The sequence below is a fragment of the Panicum virgatum genome, chromosome 9K (genome assembly GCF_016808335.1).
Source record: "Panicum virgatum strain AP13 chromosome 9K, P.virgatum_v5, whole genome shotgun sequence".
NCBI classification, from domain to species: Eukaryota; Viridiplantae; Streptophyta; class Magnoliopsida; order Poales; family Poaceae; genus Panicum; species Panicum virgatum.
This window is the reverse complement of record NC_053144.1, coordinates 31,196,192-31,216,145: the sequence shown is the minus strand read 5'-3', so window position 1 is coordinate 31,216,145 and position 19,954 is coordinate 31,196,192. Positions and strand designations below refer to the sequence as shown.

Sequence of the window (19,954 nt, the reverse complement as noted above, 5' to 3'; positions counted from 1 at the left end):
GATGTCAAAGCACCGCCTGCGGTGGTCGGCCTCCGTTGTCTTGCTGCCCAGCTGCCTCAAACCTAAATATTTCATCGGAGTTGGGAGAGATTAAAAAATCTCGAGCATACTCCCTCGATCCTATATACGTGCATTTATTTTTATAGAGTTCAAAATTTATCCTAAAATAAGTGCATCTTTAGGTATAAGATAAACCTATATCTAGTTGTTTTTTCTACTTTCTCTCTTTCCAAAATGCAGATTACACATTTACAGATGTATATATGTAATTTTTCAATAATATTAATCTCTCCATCTCAAATCTAGAAGTGCAACGGCTTAGGCAAGTCATCCCCCCTCCTCCCCGCGCGTCGTCTCTCCCAGGCGACTCGGGGGTGCCCCGCGCCGCCGCCCACCACCACACCCCGAGCCACCTCCGGTGGCCGCCGCCGTCGCCGGCAACCATCCGAGCGGCAGCGGCGGCCCGCGGCTGAGCCGAAGCCGGCTCTACTTGCGCCTCCCCCCTTTCTCTCTCTTCCCTCCCGCCTCTCCTCCTCCAACCTTCAACCTCGCTCATTGGCTTCCCACCGCCGATCGTCGGGCCGGATCCGGCCCCCTCCTCGCCGGATCCGAGGTCCCCCGGGCCGGATCCCTCTTCGCCCCTCTCACCCGGCCGGCTGGCGCACTGGGCCCCGAGGGTTTGGTTGGGTGGGATCGGTGCGCTCGTTCCGGTCACGCCGCCCTTCCTAGCCAACCCCGCTCCGGTCTTGTGGCTTGCCATGCCGTCGGGTGATCGGGGTCCGCCATCGCCGTTGCCCGCCCCGGGACGGGCTGCCGGGCGCTTGCCCCGCCTCCGGGCAGGTGTTCCTCGTGGGGGCCGGGGCCGGCGCTCCTTTGCCCCAGGTCGTTGGTTGCCGGCGCTCCCTCGGCCCAGTTGCTGGCCGGTGGCTTCCGACCCCCGCTTGATCCACCCCTCCGCCGGCGCCTGGGCGGTTGCTTCTGCCCCTGCGGGCCGCCCTTTCCTGGTGGCTTCCTTGGCGAGATGCAGGGCGGTGGGCTCTCCTGTGATGTTGTGGCGTCGATTCTGGGAAGGGATTTGGGTAGAGGCAAAAGCCTTAAGTCCGCTTGCGGGCAGATGATGGCGACGTCATCGGGCGCCGCTCACCTTCTTGAAGGCGTCATCTTTCCCCCTTCCCCTTCCTCTTCGGTGAGCTCTCTAGATCTCCAGATGAAAACCTTGACCATATTGGTCGGACGACGATGGCTCTTGTGGCGTCGCTCCCTCCCTTGAGGTGTCGTCTTGGAAGCTCTGATGGTGGTGGTCGTCTGCTTCTGCGCATGCCTTCGCTCAGTTGTATCTACATTGTTTCGGGTTGGGTCCCCTCTCTTCTCTAGCAGATACTTTGCCACCGTTCTGCTCTGGTGGATGCTTTGCCGCCGTCGTTGTGTTGGTTGGGAGTCGTCTCGAGCGGATGCTTTGCTGCCATGGTTAGCTGGTTGGGTGGATGCTTTGCCACCTTGATTGCGTTGTAGACCTTTGCACCCTTAACGTTGTGGTATCCTTTAGCAGGTTCAGTTGTATGGTTGTGGCTAGGTTTGTAGGTTTGAATGTCTGCTCCTCAGTTTGTTCTTGCTGTTCTTGTTTGTCGTGAGGTCGTCCGCTTTAATAGCCTCTGTCTATTAAAGTTTGTAATGGTCGTACTGCTTTCCTCTTAACGAAACACGTGCTCAAGCACGTTCGCGAAAAAAAAATCTAGAAGTGCAGTTATTTTAGGACGTATTTCCTCTGTTCCAAATCGTAAGTCGTGACTTTTTTAACTTCAAATTTGACTACTCGTCTTATTAAAAAAATTATGTAAACATAGTTAAATTTAAGTTATTTTTGTAGAACTTGAATTGATAAAATAAACTACAACAAAAGTGATATTTTGTATAAATTTTTGAATAAGACTAGAGGTCATATTTGAGGTCAAAAAAGTTGAACGACATATAATTTAGAACGGAGGGAGTAGGAGTGGATGGAGAAAAAAAAATACGAGTTTGATATATTATTCTTTTAAAAAAATTGTTGAAGAGAATAAGAAAGGGCCGGCCAGTGCATGCAAAGCGGCAAAGGTAAAAAGAAAAGCAAAATCCTGAAAGCTACCAGCCAGAAGGATGCCAAAATAAATACCTCATCTCCCTTGCCATCTCCTTGTCCCACTCAGGCGCGGGTTGGAATGCTCCACGCGCCACCAGATGCGACGCTCATGCTCCTCCTGCCCCTGCGCTGAACAGTAAGTTCCAGATCACCCGATTCGTAATGCGCCTGATGCGGTTTGGTCGTCCTGGGATTTATGGGCCAGGAAACGCGCCTTTATTGGGCGTGTTTCTTGGGAATTTGAGGACGATTTCTGAGTTTTGTTGAACCCTTCCTTGGGGTTTGGTAATTTTAGATTTTTTTTTTGTCATGCTGTGTGATTCTTAGGCTTTTAGGCATGTAATTGCCATATTTTTCTCCATTATTGCTGCTCAATTTGTGCCTTTGCTCACCGGTCCGGTTGTGAATTTTTCTATTTGATTTGTTTGCAGATAAAAAGTTGCCAAAGAGTTCAAATGGGGGCGTTCTTGAGCTCCCAAGCCAGCAAGAACCAGCCACGGGAGCACGGCGAAGCTCTGGGACCAGAATCCTCCAAGAAGCTGCGGCTGTCGTCGATTCCTCCTTGTGGCCATCACCACCCGCGGCTTATCCCCGGGCTCCCGGACGAGATCTCGCTGCAAATCCTCGCGAGGATGCCGAGGATCGGGTACCTCAAGGCCAAGAGGGTCTCCCGGAGCTGGAAGGCCGCCATCACTGGCGCGGAGCTGTACCGTCTTCGGGGGGAATTTGGCTTGGCCGAAGAGTGGCTCTACGTACTGATGAAAACGGCAGATGATCACAAGCTGATTTGGCACGCTTTTGATCCGGTTAGCAACCAATGGCAGAGGCTGCCACTCATGCCTGGGATCAGTCATCGAAGAGGAGAGTGCAGGAGTGGTGTCTCCGGGATGGGATTGATGGATCTGTTGAGCGCTGGCATCAGGATCTCCTATGCTATCAGAGGCTGGTTTGGTCACAAGGATTTGTTAGACAGTATACCGTTCTGCGGCTGCGCCATTGGCACCGTTGATGGCTGCCTTTATGTTTTGGGCGGCTTCTCTAGAGCTTTCGCGATGAAGTCCGTGTGGAGGTATGACCCCATTGTCAATTCATGGCAGGAGGTGAGCCCAATGAGCACCGGGCGTGCCTTTTGCAAGGCTAGCCTGTTAAACAACAAGCTGTACGTTGTTGGTGGTGTGAGCAAAGGCAACGACGGGTTAACTCCACTCCAATCTGTCGAAGTGTTTGACCCGGCAACCGGGGTTTGGGCAGAATTGCCAGATATGACATTCTCGAAAGCGCAAGCTCTACCAACTGCCTTCCTAGCTGAGCTACTGAAGCCGATTGCTACTGGAATGACCTCATACAGAGGGAAGCTATATGTTCCTCAGAGCCTTTATTCCTGGCCCTTCTTTGTTGATGTTGGTGGGGAGACATTTGATCCTGAGGCAAATTCATGGGCAGAAATGCCTGTGGGCATGAGCGAGGGTTGGCCTGCAAGGCAGGCTGGAACAAAATTAAGTACCATTGTAGATGGGGACCTGTATGCCTTGGAGCCACCAACTTCTTCTGACAGCGGTAAGATAAAGAACTATGATCCTCAGGAGGATACTTGGAAGGTTGCTGTAAGCCAGGTACCTGTTGGGGACTTTGCCGAGTCGGAAAGTCCGTACTTGCTTGTAGGATTTCTTGGGAAGCTCCATTTGATCATCAAGGATGTGGACAACACAATCAACATTATGCAAACAGCCCTTCTGAAGCCTACAGATGTGGCAGCCACTTCGGCTGGCACAACCTGCCAAAACCCAGATGTGTCCTTGGAGCAGGAAGCAGATGTTTGGAAAGCCATTGCAACGAAGAATATTGCAGGTGCTGAACTCGTCAGCTGCCAGATTCTCAGCATATGAGTTGCTCTGGATCATGTATCAGTTATGAATATGTTTCTGCCATACATCTGATCTGCTCAGGTGACTTTTGGGGCTTCAACATTAAGAACAGAGGATCTTCATCTTGTGTTACAGATGTGATCAGTGAACTGCAGAAAGTAGTGTGCCAGCAATGTACTTATGTATGCGCACTTTGGGTAATTCAATTGTATAAGGATTTGCTTTAACTCTACGTATGTATATAACATCACATGAGATTGGTGAAAGCCGTCACACTTTGTCCAATTCCAAAGGCAATAGTGCTGAGTACTATCTGAACTCGTGTTCATTGTTCAAACTGCTGTAAATTCTATTGTTCATCCCTTTTTGTCTGATTTCGTATGGAAGTATGTGGAATGGTCTCAACAATGTCAATAACCCATCTAGACATTGTTTCAGTTTTGTTGATATTCTTCTGATACCTCGCGAACGGGTGCCTAGCTGGATTGGTTAGGTGGCCTTAGTAGCACTCCGGTTCTGGGTTCGACTCCCGGTGGGAGCGAATTTCAAACTGAGGTAAAAAAATCCCCTAGTTTGCCTACACGCCAAAGCACATGGAAAATAGGTTCTGGCTCATCCTGACCCGCTCTCACACGGGTTACAGTATGATTTATGACACCCTGTGTAAGGATGGGGCAGGGTTTTTTTCGGCTTGCGTGAGAGGTCTTCTTACATTAATGCTGGGGGGTGACGCGGGGCGGGGGGGGGGGGGGGGTCTAGTGACACATGGAAATGCTTTATTTCATAAAAAAACTTAAGCATTCCCTTTGGTCAGTTAATTTTTATGGTTTTCTTTGCCACATCACATATGCCAATCTCAAAGTTAACAACGCATTAGTTGGACGCCAGTATGCCTCACACTGAAGACTGGTCTGTCATTTCTTGTTGCAAATCTGCTCCTGACTCGCTTTCAGAGTCTTGGATCTATACATATGTTCTTTATTGCGTATTCTTTCTTTGGTTTGAAATGGTGGCACATAAGGGTTTCGCATCAGAACATTATCAGATTCTAGAGCGGGGCAGTACCAGTATGAATCGGATCCATGCTTTCCTGATGCTTTTCGCACATTTTGCTCTGGTCGCCGGCTTGCCTTAACTATTGCTGGTCAAAAATGTGAGGCGCTCCGGTACAGACGAATGTGATCTGCAGACTTGGGTGTGTTTTTTCTATTGACTCCTGATGTCACTTGTCCCATGTTGCTATCTGTCAATTGTCAACAATAACTGTGAAAAGAAAATTTGTAGAAAGCATATCATGATCTGATGTTAGCAGGTAGCAATATTCGCACCTACAAAAATGGCAGGTAGCGTTTTTCAATTTTGAAACAGTTAGAGATTGATATGCACATCTTTCAACATAGAAATTGCGATGCCAAATAGAAACAGTTAGAATATTCAGTAAACATTTCAGGAACAAGATGTCAACACCTTAATGTTCTATCTGGTGAACATATCAATCTAAGTAAGTAATTATTATTGAATCTTCTATGAGGAAAAGCAACATAATTTGGTTGACACGACTAGTTCAAAAGTTTAGAAGGTCAAAAACATAATAAGCTATCCTGAAATAAAACCCATGTCGAAGACAAGGCAATGTTACATAGGGATATTTGGTTTTCACATCAGAACTTCATGAAGAAGAAAATGAATAAAAGGTTCTTTCTGTTTGGCAGTACCAACATCAGATCAAGGAGTTGCTCCAATCAACGTTAAAGATTCAGCAGATGTGAATACACTCTTGAAAGGCTGCTGGTTATTGGCACAAGAAAATTAATTAACAAGAATTTAGCTGAGCTGCAGGGGTTGTACAAGGTGTTACATTTATGTATATCACATTCACATACAACTCTACAATTGATACATATGCTGAGATTCTACTGATATTTACATTACAAAATGTGTTCATTGCCGTCGCAGAAGATTGTTTACAAAGCTTGCAACTGGCAGACATTTTTTTTTCATCTCCAGTTTTCTGTTTGGTTACTATGATTTCCACGGTGACTGGTTCTTCAGATTCATTTCGAGCTTCTGCCTTTCTCCCTCCACCTCGGCAAACTGCACACTGAGCTCTGAGTATCTGCCCTGCATCTCTTTTAGTTCACTTTCTACTGCTACTTGCCTTCTCTTCAACTCGATAGTATCTTGTATCAGTTCGTTGATGTCTCTGAAGCTTTGGAAGACTGCTGCTTCGTCATTGTGCTGTTTCAAGAATGAACTATAGCAAGGAAAAGAATCAGTAAATATAGGGTTTAGTCAAATTTAAAAATAAAAGGCAAAAGAAAACGCCACTTGAATCAGTTACCTCTGGAAAAGGATGTCTGTTTTCTTCTTTGCTTGGAGAGCTTCTGCGAGCTCAAGTTCCAAAGCAAGTACCCTTTCCAAGGCATTGCCAGATCCAGGAAGCACTTTAAATGATGGAAAAATACTTTCCAAATGCTCATTTGCCTAGAGTAATAACAAATGCAAAAATGTGAACTGTTGAAGTACAGGTCACGTTTACTATAGACATTGCAAACATACCATATCAAGTTGTGACAATGTCCTTTCCAAACCACTGAGTGATGGATCAATAAGATTAATGTCATGAGGAAGAAGAGGAGACAGGTTCTCATTTCTCAATTTTTCCAGCTGCATATAAAAACAATTTTCATTAGTATGTTATTACTGATGTGTACAAAAATATAGTTTCTTAAATGGTCTAATGGCAGTTAGAAACTTCATGATTTCATATACTAAGTTACATAGTACCAAAGATTCTTGTCACTATGATGTTGAGTTAATGTTACCAATCCAGTTATCGCATAAGTTGCATGTAATGCAAATACGGCAAACCAGCAAATTTCCGATTCAAGTTACGTCCATTGTGTAACACAAGCAAACCAGCAAGTTTGCTGCATCACATCACCCCATTTTTGCAATTCATATAATATGATAAAATCTCAGCAAGTTCTAACAACTATACGTGTACTAGCATCTGTATCTTTCTGTCTCCATATAGAAGCCTGGGAAAGAAATGATAATCCCGAAACTGGTAGGCTCACATTTTTCCATGAAATTTGATTTTCACACAGTATGCATTACAACCTGAAAGAAATAATGCACCAAAGAGTTGTTTCATCATACCTCCTTCTGGAAAAGGTTCAATTCGGTTGCTAATTTCTTATGCTCTCTAGAAATATCTTTGATGCTATTACCATTCAAATGATTCTCTATTGATGATTCACATTCCTTATCGCAATTCTGTGAAATAGAAAAACAAAGTAAGCTGAACAGGCAGTCACCACTATGAACATTAGTCATTGTGGAACAGAAGATATAACGAATGGTGTTGAAAATGTACACTGCCCTCATCCAAGTGACTTCAACATATATTTGCTTCAGTAAGATAACAGGTCAAAGCACAACGTGTGATCTATAACATTAACCTAGATGCAAGTTGTTCAGGATATCAACATGGTCTACGACTCTACAATATGACACTTTCTGACTAGTCCTTTGTATAAAATGTGATAATTTGAAATAGAATTGATTATAATTATGAAAATGTATCCCTTAATGAATCTAGTGAAATCAACCATATGTTGCCAATCAACATAGTTCTTTAAATATTAATGATCAAAGATGAAAAAAAAAAGTTGGAATCATTAAACAACTCACATTTCTAATCAGTACAACCAAAATAAAAACAATTAACAAACAGCTTTCTCAAATTTGAGTACCAAAAAGGACTTATATTACCTACATGTATTTGTGAGTTGGGTCTGTCAAGGTTGGAGTTCAGTGTCTTGTAGGTTGGTTTGGCTTTGTCTTGTCTAGGGTCACAAGAACTTGGCTAGTAAGCTTGACAAGCCCAAGCAAACGGTTAAAATCCCAGACACACTCAGGCTGGTCATAATTATTGAATATACACCAGAAGATATTTTTAAGCTGACTTAAACATTTTGGCATGTCAGAATATTGACCAATTCCCTCACATGCTAATAATGTCTATTTTATGTGCTAGAAAGGGGCCTCATTCTAAAATTTCATATAGTGGGTCATATTTCCCTATGCCTCAAGGCCACAAAGAGGTTTATATGCCATGCTAAATATATCAAGTGTTTAACCTGTATGCCCTTACGAAAGTTGCTTGTTACCTCCATACCTCTAAAAAGTTCGGCCGCACCTGTATGCCCTCGCGTGAACTTTTTAGGGGTACACGGGTAAAAAAAAAAGTTCGCGCGAGGGCATACAGGTGTGACTGAACTTTTTAGGGGTATGGAGGTAATCAGCAAAGCGAATCTGGCAAATATTTTTAAGCTGCCATTTTCTAGGTTCTGCCATTAGTCTAACAATATAAGTACAATAACAAAAGGCAAACAATTCGTGGATCGATTACCTCCAAGCTTTTGCTCGCTTCATCTTCACCAAACGTCCCAATATCATCTGCTCGAGACAAATTTGATGTTAAGCTTCGGCTCTGAATTTCGTATTCCTGTAACGCTGAATCCATTTCTATTGTACTTGGTGTAGTCTTTGATGCAGTCTCTGCCTCGCCATCTCCAAGAATATGCCCGATGGACGTGGTTACAGGGGTGTATGATCCAGATCTGTCATGTGATGTGTTCTTGTCTGTTAATGCCATATTCTCCAATAATTTCTTAACCAGATCAAGTTCCACCCTTATTCTGTTACGTTCCTCACAGCACTCCACAAGAGAGACTTCAATCTTCAGCTTTTCTTCATTGCAGCAATCTAAGTTTAATTTTGTGCATTCTAGTTCTGTCATCATGCTGTCATATGCATTTGACAATTCTCTTTTATCAGTTGATAAATCATGCATCTCTACCTCCATTTCAGAAATTTTAATCGACAACTCTTCGATTCTCTTAGCAAGAGCAATCTCATTTTTCTTCCCAGTTTCAACATCATCCAAAGCATTTTGCAGCTTCAGCAGCATCTCTTCAGCATATTTTTTATTGACAAAAACTTGACCTTTCAGCTCTTGAACCTTCGATTCATACTGCTCCTTAATAAATGCAATTCTAAGGGAATCTTGCATGGCATGTAATGATCCTTCCTTCTCCTTTCTTCCAATTTCAGCCTTTTCTTTTAGCTCTCTCAAATGGATCGACAAGTTTTTGAACTCTTCTGCCTTCAGACTTTGTTCGGCAAGTTTTTGGGTGAGATCCTTGTTGTGTTCTATTACATTTGTCAACTCTAGCCTTTGATTCTGTAGCAATGATGACATCACAGCGTGTTGTTCCTCCAACTTTGACCTAAGAATGATGTTTAAAATTTCAGTCTCATCTTTTGTGAACTTCACATTATCAACCTGCTCTTCAAGATCTGCCAGCAAGACTCTAAGATGTGAAATCTCATCACGATCCTCCACTATTTTCTCACTGTTATCGCCTGCTATGTCACAAGACTTGTTATTATTTGCTTCTGTCAATGCTTCCTCATGTCCTTTCATAAGCTCCTCAAGTCCTTTCTTCTCTTGACTAACACTGCAGAGATTGATTTCAAGAGAATGGATAGCGGCTTCAAGCATGCTATTTCTATCGGCCAATTCTGCTTGAGTAGACATGTGAACCCGTAATAGTTCATCAGCATCTTTGCTTTTGAGTTGAAGTTTCTCAAAGTCATTTCTTAACATATTAAGTTGCACAACAGCCTCTCTTACCTGACTTCTCATATATATCGCTTCAATCTCGGTGGAAAGCATGACCTCAAGAACTATTCCTAACTGGTTTCCCAGATTTGAAAGTTGGGAGTGAAGAGACTGATTCTTACAGCTCAGGTCCCTTTGGATTTGTTCACTCTGCAAGAGCGCACCTTGCATTATACTGTTTGCCTTTTCCATGTCCAAAAGCTGGTCTTTCAGATGAATTGATTCTGTTTTCTGCTCATTGAAAGAAAGTAGGACCAGATCCTTCTCACCAAGCTGTGATGTAAGACTTGCAAGGGCAGACTCAAGTTCTTCCTTAAGGCTCTTTTCTCTTAGCAAATTCTCACCAGTGCATCTCAAATCATCATGCAAAAGTTTGATTTCACTTTCCATTTGCACTAGCATTTCATCTTTAAACTGTAATGACTGGGTCAAGGTTTGGGTATCCTCCTTATATTGAGCAAGACTTATTTTGGTCCTCTCAAGTTCCTCAACAGTGACACCAAATTCTTTCAATTTTTCAACAAGAGCCTCATTCTTACTAGTTGCATGCTGCAGTTCAACTTCCATTAGTGACAACTTTGATGATAAGCCACTATTGGTAACAGAATATTTTTCTTGAGAATCTGAGCTAATCCTAAGTTTGTGAGCCATGTCCTGCAGTTCTTGCTGAAGCTTCTCTACAAGTTCTTCAGAAAAGTTTAGCTTCTGATTTGTAGCATCCAAATCACATACGTACTTCTGCTTCATATCATGCAGTTCTGATTCCGCCTTCTCTGACCTTCTCTGCAGAGCATCACACATTTCCACCATTGTTTCCTTCTCCTGTTGAACATGAAGGACCTTGTTACATGTTTGCTGATGGAAGAATTCCAAACTTTTCATCACAGCAGCATAATTCTTGCTCTCAAGTTCATGCTGGAAAGATGCATCATCTAAGCCTGAAATGTTGATTTCCTTGTTAAAAGACATAATTTTAGAGCAGAGTCCACCCAGTTGATCTTGAAGGTATGTAGAAAACTTCCGTATATCATTGTTAATGGATGATTGCTTATCTAACTCTTCTTTCATGGCCTCAAAACCTTCTCTTAATGATCTGAGCTCACCCTGAAGCTGGTCAGTTAGTAGACTTTCTTTGATTAAAAGGTTCTCGAATCTCTCCCTTTCTTCAGCGCAGACCTTGTACTTGCTTTCACAAGCACTATGTTCCTGAACAAGTCTTTCAGACTCCGTGAACTTTTCCATAAACAAAGCATTTTCAACTGTAATATCATGGAGTTTTGCTTCTAATATTTGGTTCCTTACAGTCAGATCATCACACTTCAAAATATATCTTGCTTCGCTTTCTTTGACACTTTTGGCTTGGTCCAATGCAGAGCTCAACTTGAGCCCTAGAGATTGTTTGGCATCATTAGAGTCATGAAGCTTCTTTTCTAACATGTGCAACCTTCCCTGCATGCATTTGATTATATCCAATGCAGCAAAGTGAGATTCACGTAGCACATCAGAGAATACCTGGCACTCCATGTTGGCAATAAACATTTCTAAAAGCTCAGACTCCATAGTGCAAGAGGTCCTTTTTGGCCTTACCATGTTTGAGTGGTTCCCCCTTGAATCAGTATTACCATGTACATGAAATTCTGATCTCACACGGAGCTCTTCAATCTTTAATGTGCGAAGGTTTTTCTGGCCATCCATTTTGTCCAGAGTACAATTGTTTTCTAGAAACGCTTGAGGTTCTTTCTCCGCAAGAATGTATTGTTCAGGTTCTTTATTCCCACATAAATCTGCTACAGCAGAGTGTTCTTCAGGCAAACTATCACAATCTTCTAAAAAGGATTGCTTTGCTAGAGTTTCATTTGACTCATACATAGAGAGAACCTGAAATGACAGTAACTCAAGGTCTTTCTGTAGACGTTCCACAGCTGCAGAATAATTGAATCGAACCCTTTTGAGTGCAGTTTCTGTAGCAAGAGCCCTCCTCTCAAGCTCCTTATTTTGAGCTTCTAAAGCTGTTCTGTCCTCAACAAACCTCATTAACTGATCATTCATTTCCTCGTGCATTTTTTGCTTCTGAGCTTGAAGGACAGAAACAGTGTAGAAGCAAGAGTTATGCTCTTTCTTGAGATTTTCTAATTCAATTGCTGTCTGCTTCTGGTTCTCCTCTAGCTTATGGATAAAGGATTCATAGTAGCGCTCCATGTGGCTCATCTTCTCCAGGAGACTCTCCTTCTCAGTTTTTGAGTTCTCCAGCTTCTGCAGGAGCTCACACATCTTCTCTTCCATCGTGCCTGTATTACCACCCGAACTTTTCTTGAGGGTATCATGATGTGCTAAATTTGATAGATGACTAGTATTTGGAAGTGGAACCAAATTTTCTGCATAGTGATTTTCATTGATTTGTCCTGGCTGAACACCTTGCTTGAGGTTCTCAATGACACGCTGAAGTGCCCCCAGATCAGCGAGAAGAAAATCAAGATCACTTGCTTGTAGTCCATGGAGAGCATTGTTTCTGGTCTGCTGCAGTTTACTTTCGAGAAGCAGCAAACCCTGCAGCCATTCAGTTTGGAGATGATGTACGGGATCAGTAGCAATAATATCATTACCATACTTGCTCATAGTATTATCTTCTGCATCAGATTTTTTCTGCAGAACTTTAGAAGATCTCATTTCTTTCAACTCTTTTTTCAGTTTAGAACATTCTGTTCGGAGTAAGGATACTTCAGTAGTGAGCTGATTCCGTGACATAAGTTCAACAGCGAGCTGTTGGGCAAGGCCCTGTGTCTCAGTGCCTAACTTGTCGGTAACATGCTCCAGAGATGTAGCTTCTGTCTTAAGCTGAGAAAAAGCCGACTCAGCCACCTCCAATCTGGTTCTAAGCTGGTTATTCTCATCATGAGCAGTAGCTAGATCTTTATCAGCAGAGTACTCAGGACTCCAGCCATGAGTCCAGACATTGCTCCCCTGTGGTGCAAGGTGTTTACCCCAATGAGCTCCCTTCTCTGGTGTAGGACTTTGACTGGTCGGACAAAGAGGTAGGTCACCTGAGCTCCTAAAGCTACTGATTTCATGTGCACCATATGGATCATTCTTTTCAGTAAAAATGCCATCTGATGTATGCGACGAGTTTTCATAGTCTTCAGTTGACCCTGCAGAATCTTCTACAAATGGGAACCCCAGAGAAGTTTCTTTTAGCTTAATCCTTGCATTAACCTATTGAGCATGAGACAGGAAAGTCTATCACCAAATCAGCAGAAATAATGCTGACCAAATCATCAATATTATTCACCAACCTTATCGGTGCCGATGTCTGATGAGGCCGCGGCAACTTCAGCAGGATCATGACTTCTTTGGTTCAACAACTGCTGAGAACTTCTGGCCCCAGTTTCCCTTTGCTGCTCAAATTCTCTGTAGCAAAAAAAAGAATTCAAAAGGATTGGAACCAATAGATTCTTTTGTTGAATAACATACATTGTTGCATGGTGAGCAAACCTGAAACCAGTTTTAGTATTGAGAAGTTGTGCAGTGATCTGAAACAATTTGATCAAAGAACTACATTAGATAAAAAATAGCAGCAAAACTGTTGAACTAATTCTCACCATAGAATAACACTAGTTTTTTTTTATGACTACTAGACTACTGGTATAATAAAAGAAACATTTTCTAAGATTCATACATTTAATAGCGTCCCCGAGTCGGAACCACGAAGAGGAAGTGTTATTGAAGCAGGTTTCAGAGCTTCTGCGAATTCGGCAAGATTGACATCAACCTCCCCAAGAATACTTGACCTTGAAGTCCCCTGTTTTTTCCACGAATATGGGGAAGACAGCAAACGTCACATATTAGTAAATTCATCCAGTGCTTAGTTTGACAGAAATCAACATCTTGATTTAACAAGACCATTGGGAGAGACGGAAAGACAGAGAACAACATTAACACAAATTTTAGAACAGACCATGGCTACAACAAGCTTATAGAGCTTGTCATCATATGTCTTAGTCCGAGAATCCTGAAGAAGCTGTGTTGCTTCATAGATAGGATCTGGCCATTTGCAGCTTCCATTCCTGACATTTGCTTTATTTGTTTTTGCAGTCACCTTCCCTGTATGAGCAGAGATGAAGGACAAAAATAGTTTGTCCCATCCTGTTGATGGAATCTGCAACCAAAATATTTAATGTAACAGATTAAGCCTCCTTTGCAGAAATGAGTTATGTTCACTTATACTGCACAAGCAAGACTGGTAAAAAGGAAGTATAATTTGACAAAAAAATAAGATTCAACCAGGACAAGAAGAAATAATTGGATCAAAATAAATGTATCAGAACTCACATTTGTTGCATGGAATTGCAGCCGGAATACAACCTTGACTTTGGTCTTTTCAATCTTCCATTTTGGTACTCTTGACATTGTGACAGTATAAACGTCTCCCAGATAGTTTGCAATTTAAAAGTCTCTCAAGTCTCAAGTGTTGCAGTTTAAACGTCTCTCAAGTGTAGAAGGATCAACATTCTTTTTTGTCTGAAAGCAAAGGAAACACAAACTTCCTCATGTTAATAAATGTAATTCATCTCCTTTCAGATATAAAAGGGGTAAAATTCGCACAACAAACCAGAAATCATCAAACATGGACCATATTCTGACCATGAACAAAAATATAAGAGCAAAATGCACCAGAGGTCCACCAACTTGTAAGGGTGTGTCATTTAGGTCCACGAACTCCAAAAGTGTATTTTTAAGACCATCAACTTGTAACTTGTAACATTTAGGTCCATAAACTTTGAAAACATAGGTCCATAAACTCTAAAAACGCATTTTTCGGTCCATAAACTTGTAATTTATGACACTTAGGTCCATAAACTTCAAAAGTGCATTTTTAGGTCCATGAATTTCAAAAATATAAGAGCAAAATGCACCAGAGGTCCACCAACTTGTAAGGGTGTGTCATTTAGGTCCACGAACTCCAAAAGTGTATTTTTAAGACCATCAACTTGTAACTTGTAACATTTAGGTCCATAAACTTTGAAAACATAGGTCCATAAACTCTAAAAACGCATTTTTCGGTCCATAAACTTGTAATTTATGACACTTAGGTCCATAAACTTCAAAAGTGCATTTTTAGGTCCATGAATTTCATCCATACGTAGTTATGTGGCTACAGACATGCCCAAAAAGGTCGCCTTGATATCACTGTCCATGAATATCTTTCAACCCCTCACCGAGAACTACTCTGGGTTGACCCAAGTCGAACGTCGTCATGAGCTTTTTTAACAACACATGGCGCTACCATATCCGGCCACCCGCACCACGGAGGTCTAATCAATGTTTACAAGTCGTCCGACTAATCGCGATTAGTCGCGATTAGTCGATCTTATCGGTCCCTGGTGTCCGATAAGGGCAACCGACGCGATTTGTTCGATCAAAACTCTGGTCGTCCGATTAGTCGAAGACTAATCGCGATTAATCGTCCGACTTGGACATGGACGACTAGGTTCCAGGGCTGTGGCTGATTTGTGGGCTGATTTCCTGGGACATGGGCTGGTAGTATGGGCTTTTAGGGTTGGAACATGGAATTCTGGACAGTGCAGAAAACAACTCTCACAAGTAAGTCAGCAGCTAAACACTAATGTAGTCATATGCTTGATTTATTGTACAGACAATATAGTATATATAGGTGTATATATATAGTCGTATAGGTCCTGATATGCAGGACGATTATATGGACGACTAGGATCGACTAGTCTCGACTAATCGGTCTGGTCGACGACTAATCACGATTAGTCACCTAGTCGGTCCCATGGCGACTAGGTTCGACTAGACGATTTGTAAACATTGGGTCTAATATCCCCTACCATGGTACACGTGTTGTTGAGTCCCTCTGTGACCTTCTCCATCGTTTCCAAGACATCACCCCCTCCTCTCCAACCATATTAGGAGGTCATATCGAAGTCTAAGCTCCAGAATTCACCAATGACAGTCCGCAAGCTCCCCTTTGAATTCTAATACATGTCAATAACTTCCAAAATAAGTCTTGCACCCCTCCGCTTTCCTCTCCCTATGCACTTGATTCGAAATCGGGGCTTAAATTTCACCCTTCTAGTGAAACTCCAGCAACATGTGGGCTGTAGATTCATGTTGGTGCAATATCAGTGCATGAAGGTTAGATGGAGGGGTATGGACCTAGGTGACACAAATTACAAGTTTATGGACCTAAGAATGGACTTTAAGAGTTTGCAGACCCAAGTGACACAAATTACAAGTTTATGGATCCATAAATGCAATTTCGAAATTGATCTCTTACAAGTTGATGGACCTACGGTGCATTTTACTCAAAATATAAAAGAGATGAAACAGTAACACCAACTGCCATCTTCTGGTGTAAGCTAATGGGGTCTGATAAATGCTAACAAAAGCCCCAAAACACAAATGGTCAGGGGGATCCTGCAGCTACATATAAGATTGGTTTGGTCATTTTATACTCTGTACCCGGCGCTATGTATTTTTGAGTATTTGTGTGTGCATTCTATAATCCTAAAACTTTGTTCTCCAAATGCAATGATACACAGATCTCCTGCATGTTCGAGAAAGAACACATACAAAGATTAAGTTGATATTGCATAAGCCTTTCCCAATTTCATATCAGTTCCTTATAAGATAAGGCCAGTTTATCAGTAGTGCAGTTTGTCCATTCAAATGTAAAGCGTAATGCAAAATTGAAAAGAAACAATAGAAGAACCGCCTCATCGAAATATAGCCACACTAAGAATCTCTTCCACCTTTTTTATTCGTGTAACTCTAATCCAGAAAGAGTTCAACGCTATCCAGGAAGAGTTCAGATGTTTTGACAAAGAATCCATAAAAGTTGTACTTTAACAAAATATCACACCTGAATCATAAGGAAAATATTGAAAACTCAGGATCACCTCCAAAAAGCTCTCGTCTTTACACTAAAGACGCACTTGAGTTGAATGAGTGTTCTGATGGACCCCCAAAACAATAAAGGCAATCAGCATTGTACAAATGACCAACCAAAAGCATTTCCAACTAACTGCAAAAACTCTAAGATTTAATCAAAAAGCAAAGCCAGCCAAGATCCACCAAACCCTCCAAAAGTGACTGCTTTTCTAATTTACGATTCATACAGCACCTGAACCAGAGCACTAGCACAAGATTCAATGTTGTAAGTGTAGTGCTCTAATAATCTAAGAAAAGTTAATTCTTTGCTCAAGATGCAAATGTTTATCGATACAGAGACAGCTTTTGGTTCAAACAAAACAATCACCACCAACCTTTGCCCTAATTACAGATCATTGGATACGGCAGGAGCTCCCACAAACCAGATTGGATGGACGACCCCAAAAGAAATTACTCGCACGTACTAAAGTATCTAATCTAACAACTGACAGACTATGAGGAAAAGTTCGCACCTTTTGCGCTAAACAGCTCTGCAACAGCCTACCAGTAAATCTGCCCAACATTTACTCCCTTGTTCGAAATGCCTGAGATTTCACTAATAAAAATCAAATGTACGCATTGCTTTGAGATGCAACGAAAATAGCAACAAACCCCACATTTAGACAAAACGTCCACGAAAGTTAATCTAATCACACAGATGAGCCCACAAGATCCCGGTTTTCACTCCCATGAATCCAGAGAGGCCCAAATGGAGAGCCCCCGGAAGCAGCTGCTAATCCCGCCGACCCCGAAAGGCGGAGCATTTGGCAGGGAAGAAACAAGATTTGGGCGGGAAAGGAAATAGCAGATCATTCGTGCGAACCTCAGCTTTCGAGAGATCAGTTTATCCTCTTCTTCCTTTCTCGCCAACCAGCAGAGCACGTGAAGTTAGATCCCCCGCGCTGGAGCACGCCTCCGCCGCGCGCCCCGGCGCCGCAGCTGGTAGCTCGGGTTTAAAGGGTGGTCGGACCGGGGTGGGGGGGGGGGGGGGGGGGCGAGAGAGAGAGAGAGTGTGTGGTGGTACTGATCTTGCTGGGACTGGTTGTGGGGTTTGGTGGGCGTTAGCCGGATCCCGCATGAGTACATGACTGCAAGAGAGAGGACACCCAGAGAGAGAGAGAGAGCTACAGATTTTTAGAGAGAGAAGGCACGGACGGCTCGGCAAAGCTGAGCGATTTGGGCTTGGATTATAATTTAGAGAAGTAGATTAAGCGGACACCCGCCGGTAGCTTGCTTGGGCAGGCAGCGCAGGGAAGAAGGTGGTCAGCCAAGACAACAATCATGGCGTCCGGTCGCTGCTTGCTTGATTATCGCATCATTAAACAACTCGTTACGCAACTATTCGCAGCACTCAATGTCAGTAAGTATACATGTGTAAGAGTGTAAACGTACTGTAATCACGCACCTGCTGCTGTACCTTTTGTTTTATATTTTACTATTTTATTTTTTTTCTAGCGACCACAGGAACTGATTAAACTACTTTCCTGCTTGGCCTAGTGTAAGTAGTCTAGGAGCGTGAGCTTCGTTAATCATTTTTCACCCCCTACTTCCAGGGTAAAAAGTGTTTAGCTTAATTAATGGTTCTCTTTACAATAAGACAGTTCTCACTTCAGTTTTCCGTAATGATTAATTAAATTCCCAAGAAATTTGGAAAAGTTTGCAGTTCAAATATCTACGGGTAGAAAAGTGCAGTGGTCAATTAATTTGCAGACAAGACAGGAAAGGTACTAGTAGATTACAATTGTAGTCTTAAGAATTTTCACCGGATCCAGTTATGATATTATACCATTAATATTGCCATTTTAATGATATGTTTGTAACTAAAATTAGTACTCCCTCTATTCCAAATTATAGTTTTTTTGGTTTCTTAACCTCAAGTTTGACCACTTGTTAATTTTTATTAATAAAGCAAGCTGCAACAAAAAAAGTGATATTTTACACAAATTTTTGAATAGGACGTGTAATTAAATTTGGATAAAAAAATCAAACGAATTATAATTTGAAATGGAGGGAGTATACCCCATATAACAACACATTAATTAGCATTTCTAGTTTTATTCCTCGATCAAAGTAAATCAAGTACAGTATTCAAGAATATAACAACGTAAGTATAAAAATTAGACATGCATTTCGTTTACTTACAGATTAGGGTTGCTCGTTCCCAAAAAAAACAGATTAGGGTTACTCACAAATAGTACATTTTCAGCAATTATAATGACATTAGCGTGATCTTTCGGTGTAGTTTTTTTTTTTTGAAAGAGAGGTGTAGTTTGGTAGCGGGGATTGCGTAGCGACTGATGGACAAGTGCTGGACAGCTAATGGTGGGTGTGATGAAGGGTTACTTCAATTAATTATTAACACGATTGCGAATATCATCATTATCCTTCCCTTTTTTCTTTTTGTCAAGGAACCTTTCTGTACTTGTGACAATGTCACATTGCAACATGCAACATGTGAGAATATAGAATAACCACACGTTATAACCCTAAATAGAGATTTTTCATAGGAAAATCTTCACTTTTCAGACCACACGTTACGAAAAAAGAGATTGCTAAACAACTTCAAGAAAAAAAAGAGGGGATACAAAGTGGGTAATATTGTCCGTAATCTCCAGCATAGTTAATTGTAACATCATATTTACTTAGAAAATAGAAAACATTTTTTAAGATGAAATGGGATACTTTGTGCACAAATAAAGTACTATGGTTTATCTGCAAACAGAAAATATGCATGAAACCCTACAAATATTGATTCGGGCAACATATCGAGGAAAGTGTCTTGTATCATCATCAGATACCAAAGACAAAATTCTCCATTCAGATAGATGGCATTCATTGTTCTTAAACTAGTGATATGCGCGTGTCGCCTTTTCTAAGTAGTAGAGAGCTTTTAGTTGGTGTCCTAGAGCACATAGATAATGTTTACTCAAATGAATTTTTTGATTGAGCAAATAATGCATATAAATTGATATGAAATTGCTGCTTAATAGCATGGTGTTATTGTTACTTTATCTACAACTTAACGGTATAACTCAATACAACATTTGTTATATGGTAATGACTTTATTCAAGCCAGCTGTATTTTCGGTCTCTGAAACAGCCAGCTCAATTCGTCGTCCATCGTTAATATGAGATTCCACGTGTACACACATCTTATATTTTCCCTCGAGGGTCCAGGCATCTTGCTATTCGCTGTTGAGTCACGTATGGGTGATTCTATTTTACGGGCGATCATAGGGAGCTCTCCCTACGGTCTACGGTCGATTTTCCGACCACTTTTTTTTTGCTTTTTGATATTTTTTTGTTGTTTTCTGATAAAAATGTTTTGGA

The 19,954-nt window shown here is 41.9% G+C and overlaps 2 protein-coding genes across 4 annotated transcripts; one reads left to right on the top strand and one right to left on the bottom strand.

Annotated features, from left to right (window-relative positions):
- Nucleotides 1-2,090: 2,090 nt before the first annotated feature.
- On the top strand, nt 2,091-4,358 carry LOC120651239 (F-box/kelch-repeat protein At1g22040-like). The gene is made up of 2 exons (XM_039928668.1): nt 2,091-2,255; nt 2,551-4,358. Exon 2 carries the CDS (start codon nt 2,575-2,577, stop codon nt 4,003-4,005), a length of 1,431 nt encoding a protein of 476 aa, XP_039784602.1. The 5' UTR covers nt 2,091-2,255; nt 2,551-2,574; the 3' UTR covers nt 4,006-4,358.
- A 1,349-nt stretch (nt 4,359-5,707) lies between these two features.
- Nucleotides 5,708-17,960, bottom strand: LOC120651238 (girdin-like). 3 transcript variants are annotated; one of them, XM_039928666.1, is made up of 12 exons: nt 17,448-17,675; nt 17,098-17,169; nt 14,003-14,191; nt 13,629-13,829; nt 13,350-13,472; nt 13,166-13,203; nt 12,967-13,081; nt 8,402-12,886; nt 7,147-7,263; nt 6,544-6,651; nt 6,326-6,468; nt 5,708-6,238 (listed from the first exon to the last, which is right to left on the bottom strand). In XM_039928666.1, the coding sequence occupies exons 3-12, from the start codon at nt 14,078-14,080 to the stop codon at nt 6,007-6,009; spliced, it is 5,640 nt and encodes a 1,879-aa protein (XP_039784600.1). In that variant the 5' UTR covers nt 14,081-14,191; nt 17,098-17,169; nt 17,448-17,675; the 3' UTR covers nt 5,708-6,006. The 3 variants fall into 3 exon arrangements, with proteins under 3 accessions (XP_039784600.1, XP_039784599.1, XP_039784601.1); XM_039928665.1 differs by lacking the exon at nt 17,098-17,169 and having other exon boundaries at nt 17,448-17,960; XM_039928667.1 differs by lacking the exons at nt 5,708-6,238; nt 6,326-6,468; nt 6,544-6,651; nt 7,147-7,263; nt 17,098-17,169 and adding an exon at nt 7,537-7,863 and having other exon boundaries at nt 17,448-17,960.
- Between the last annotated feature and the right edge of the window lie 1,994 nt (nt 17,961-19,954).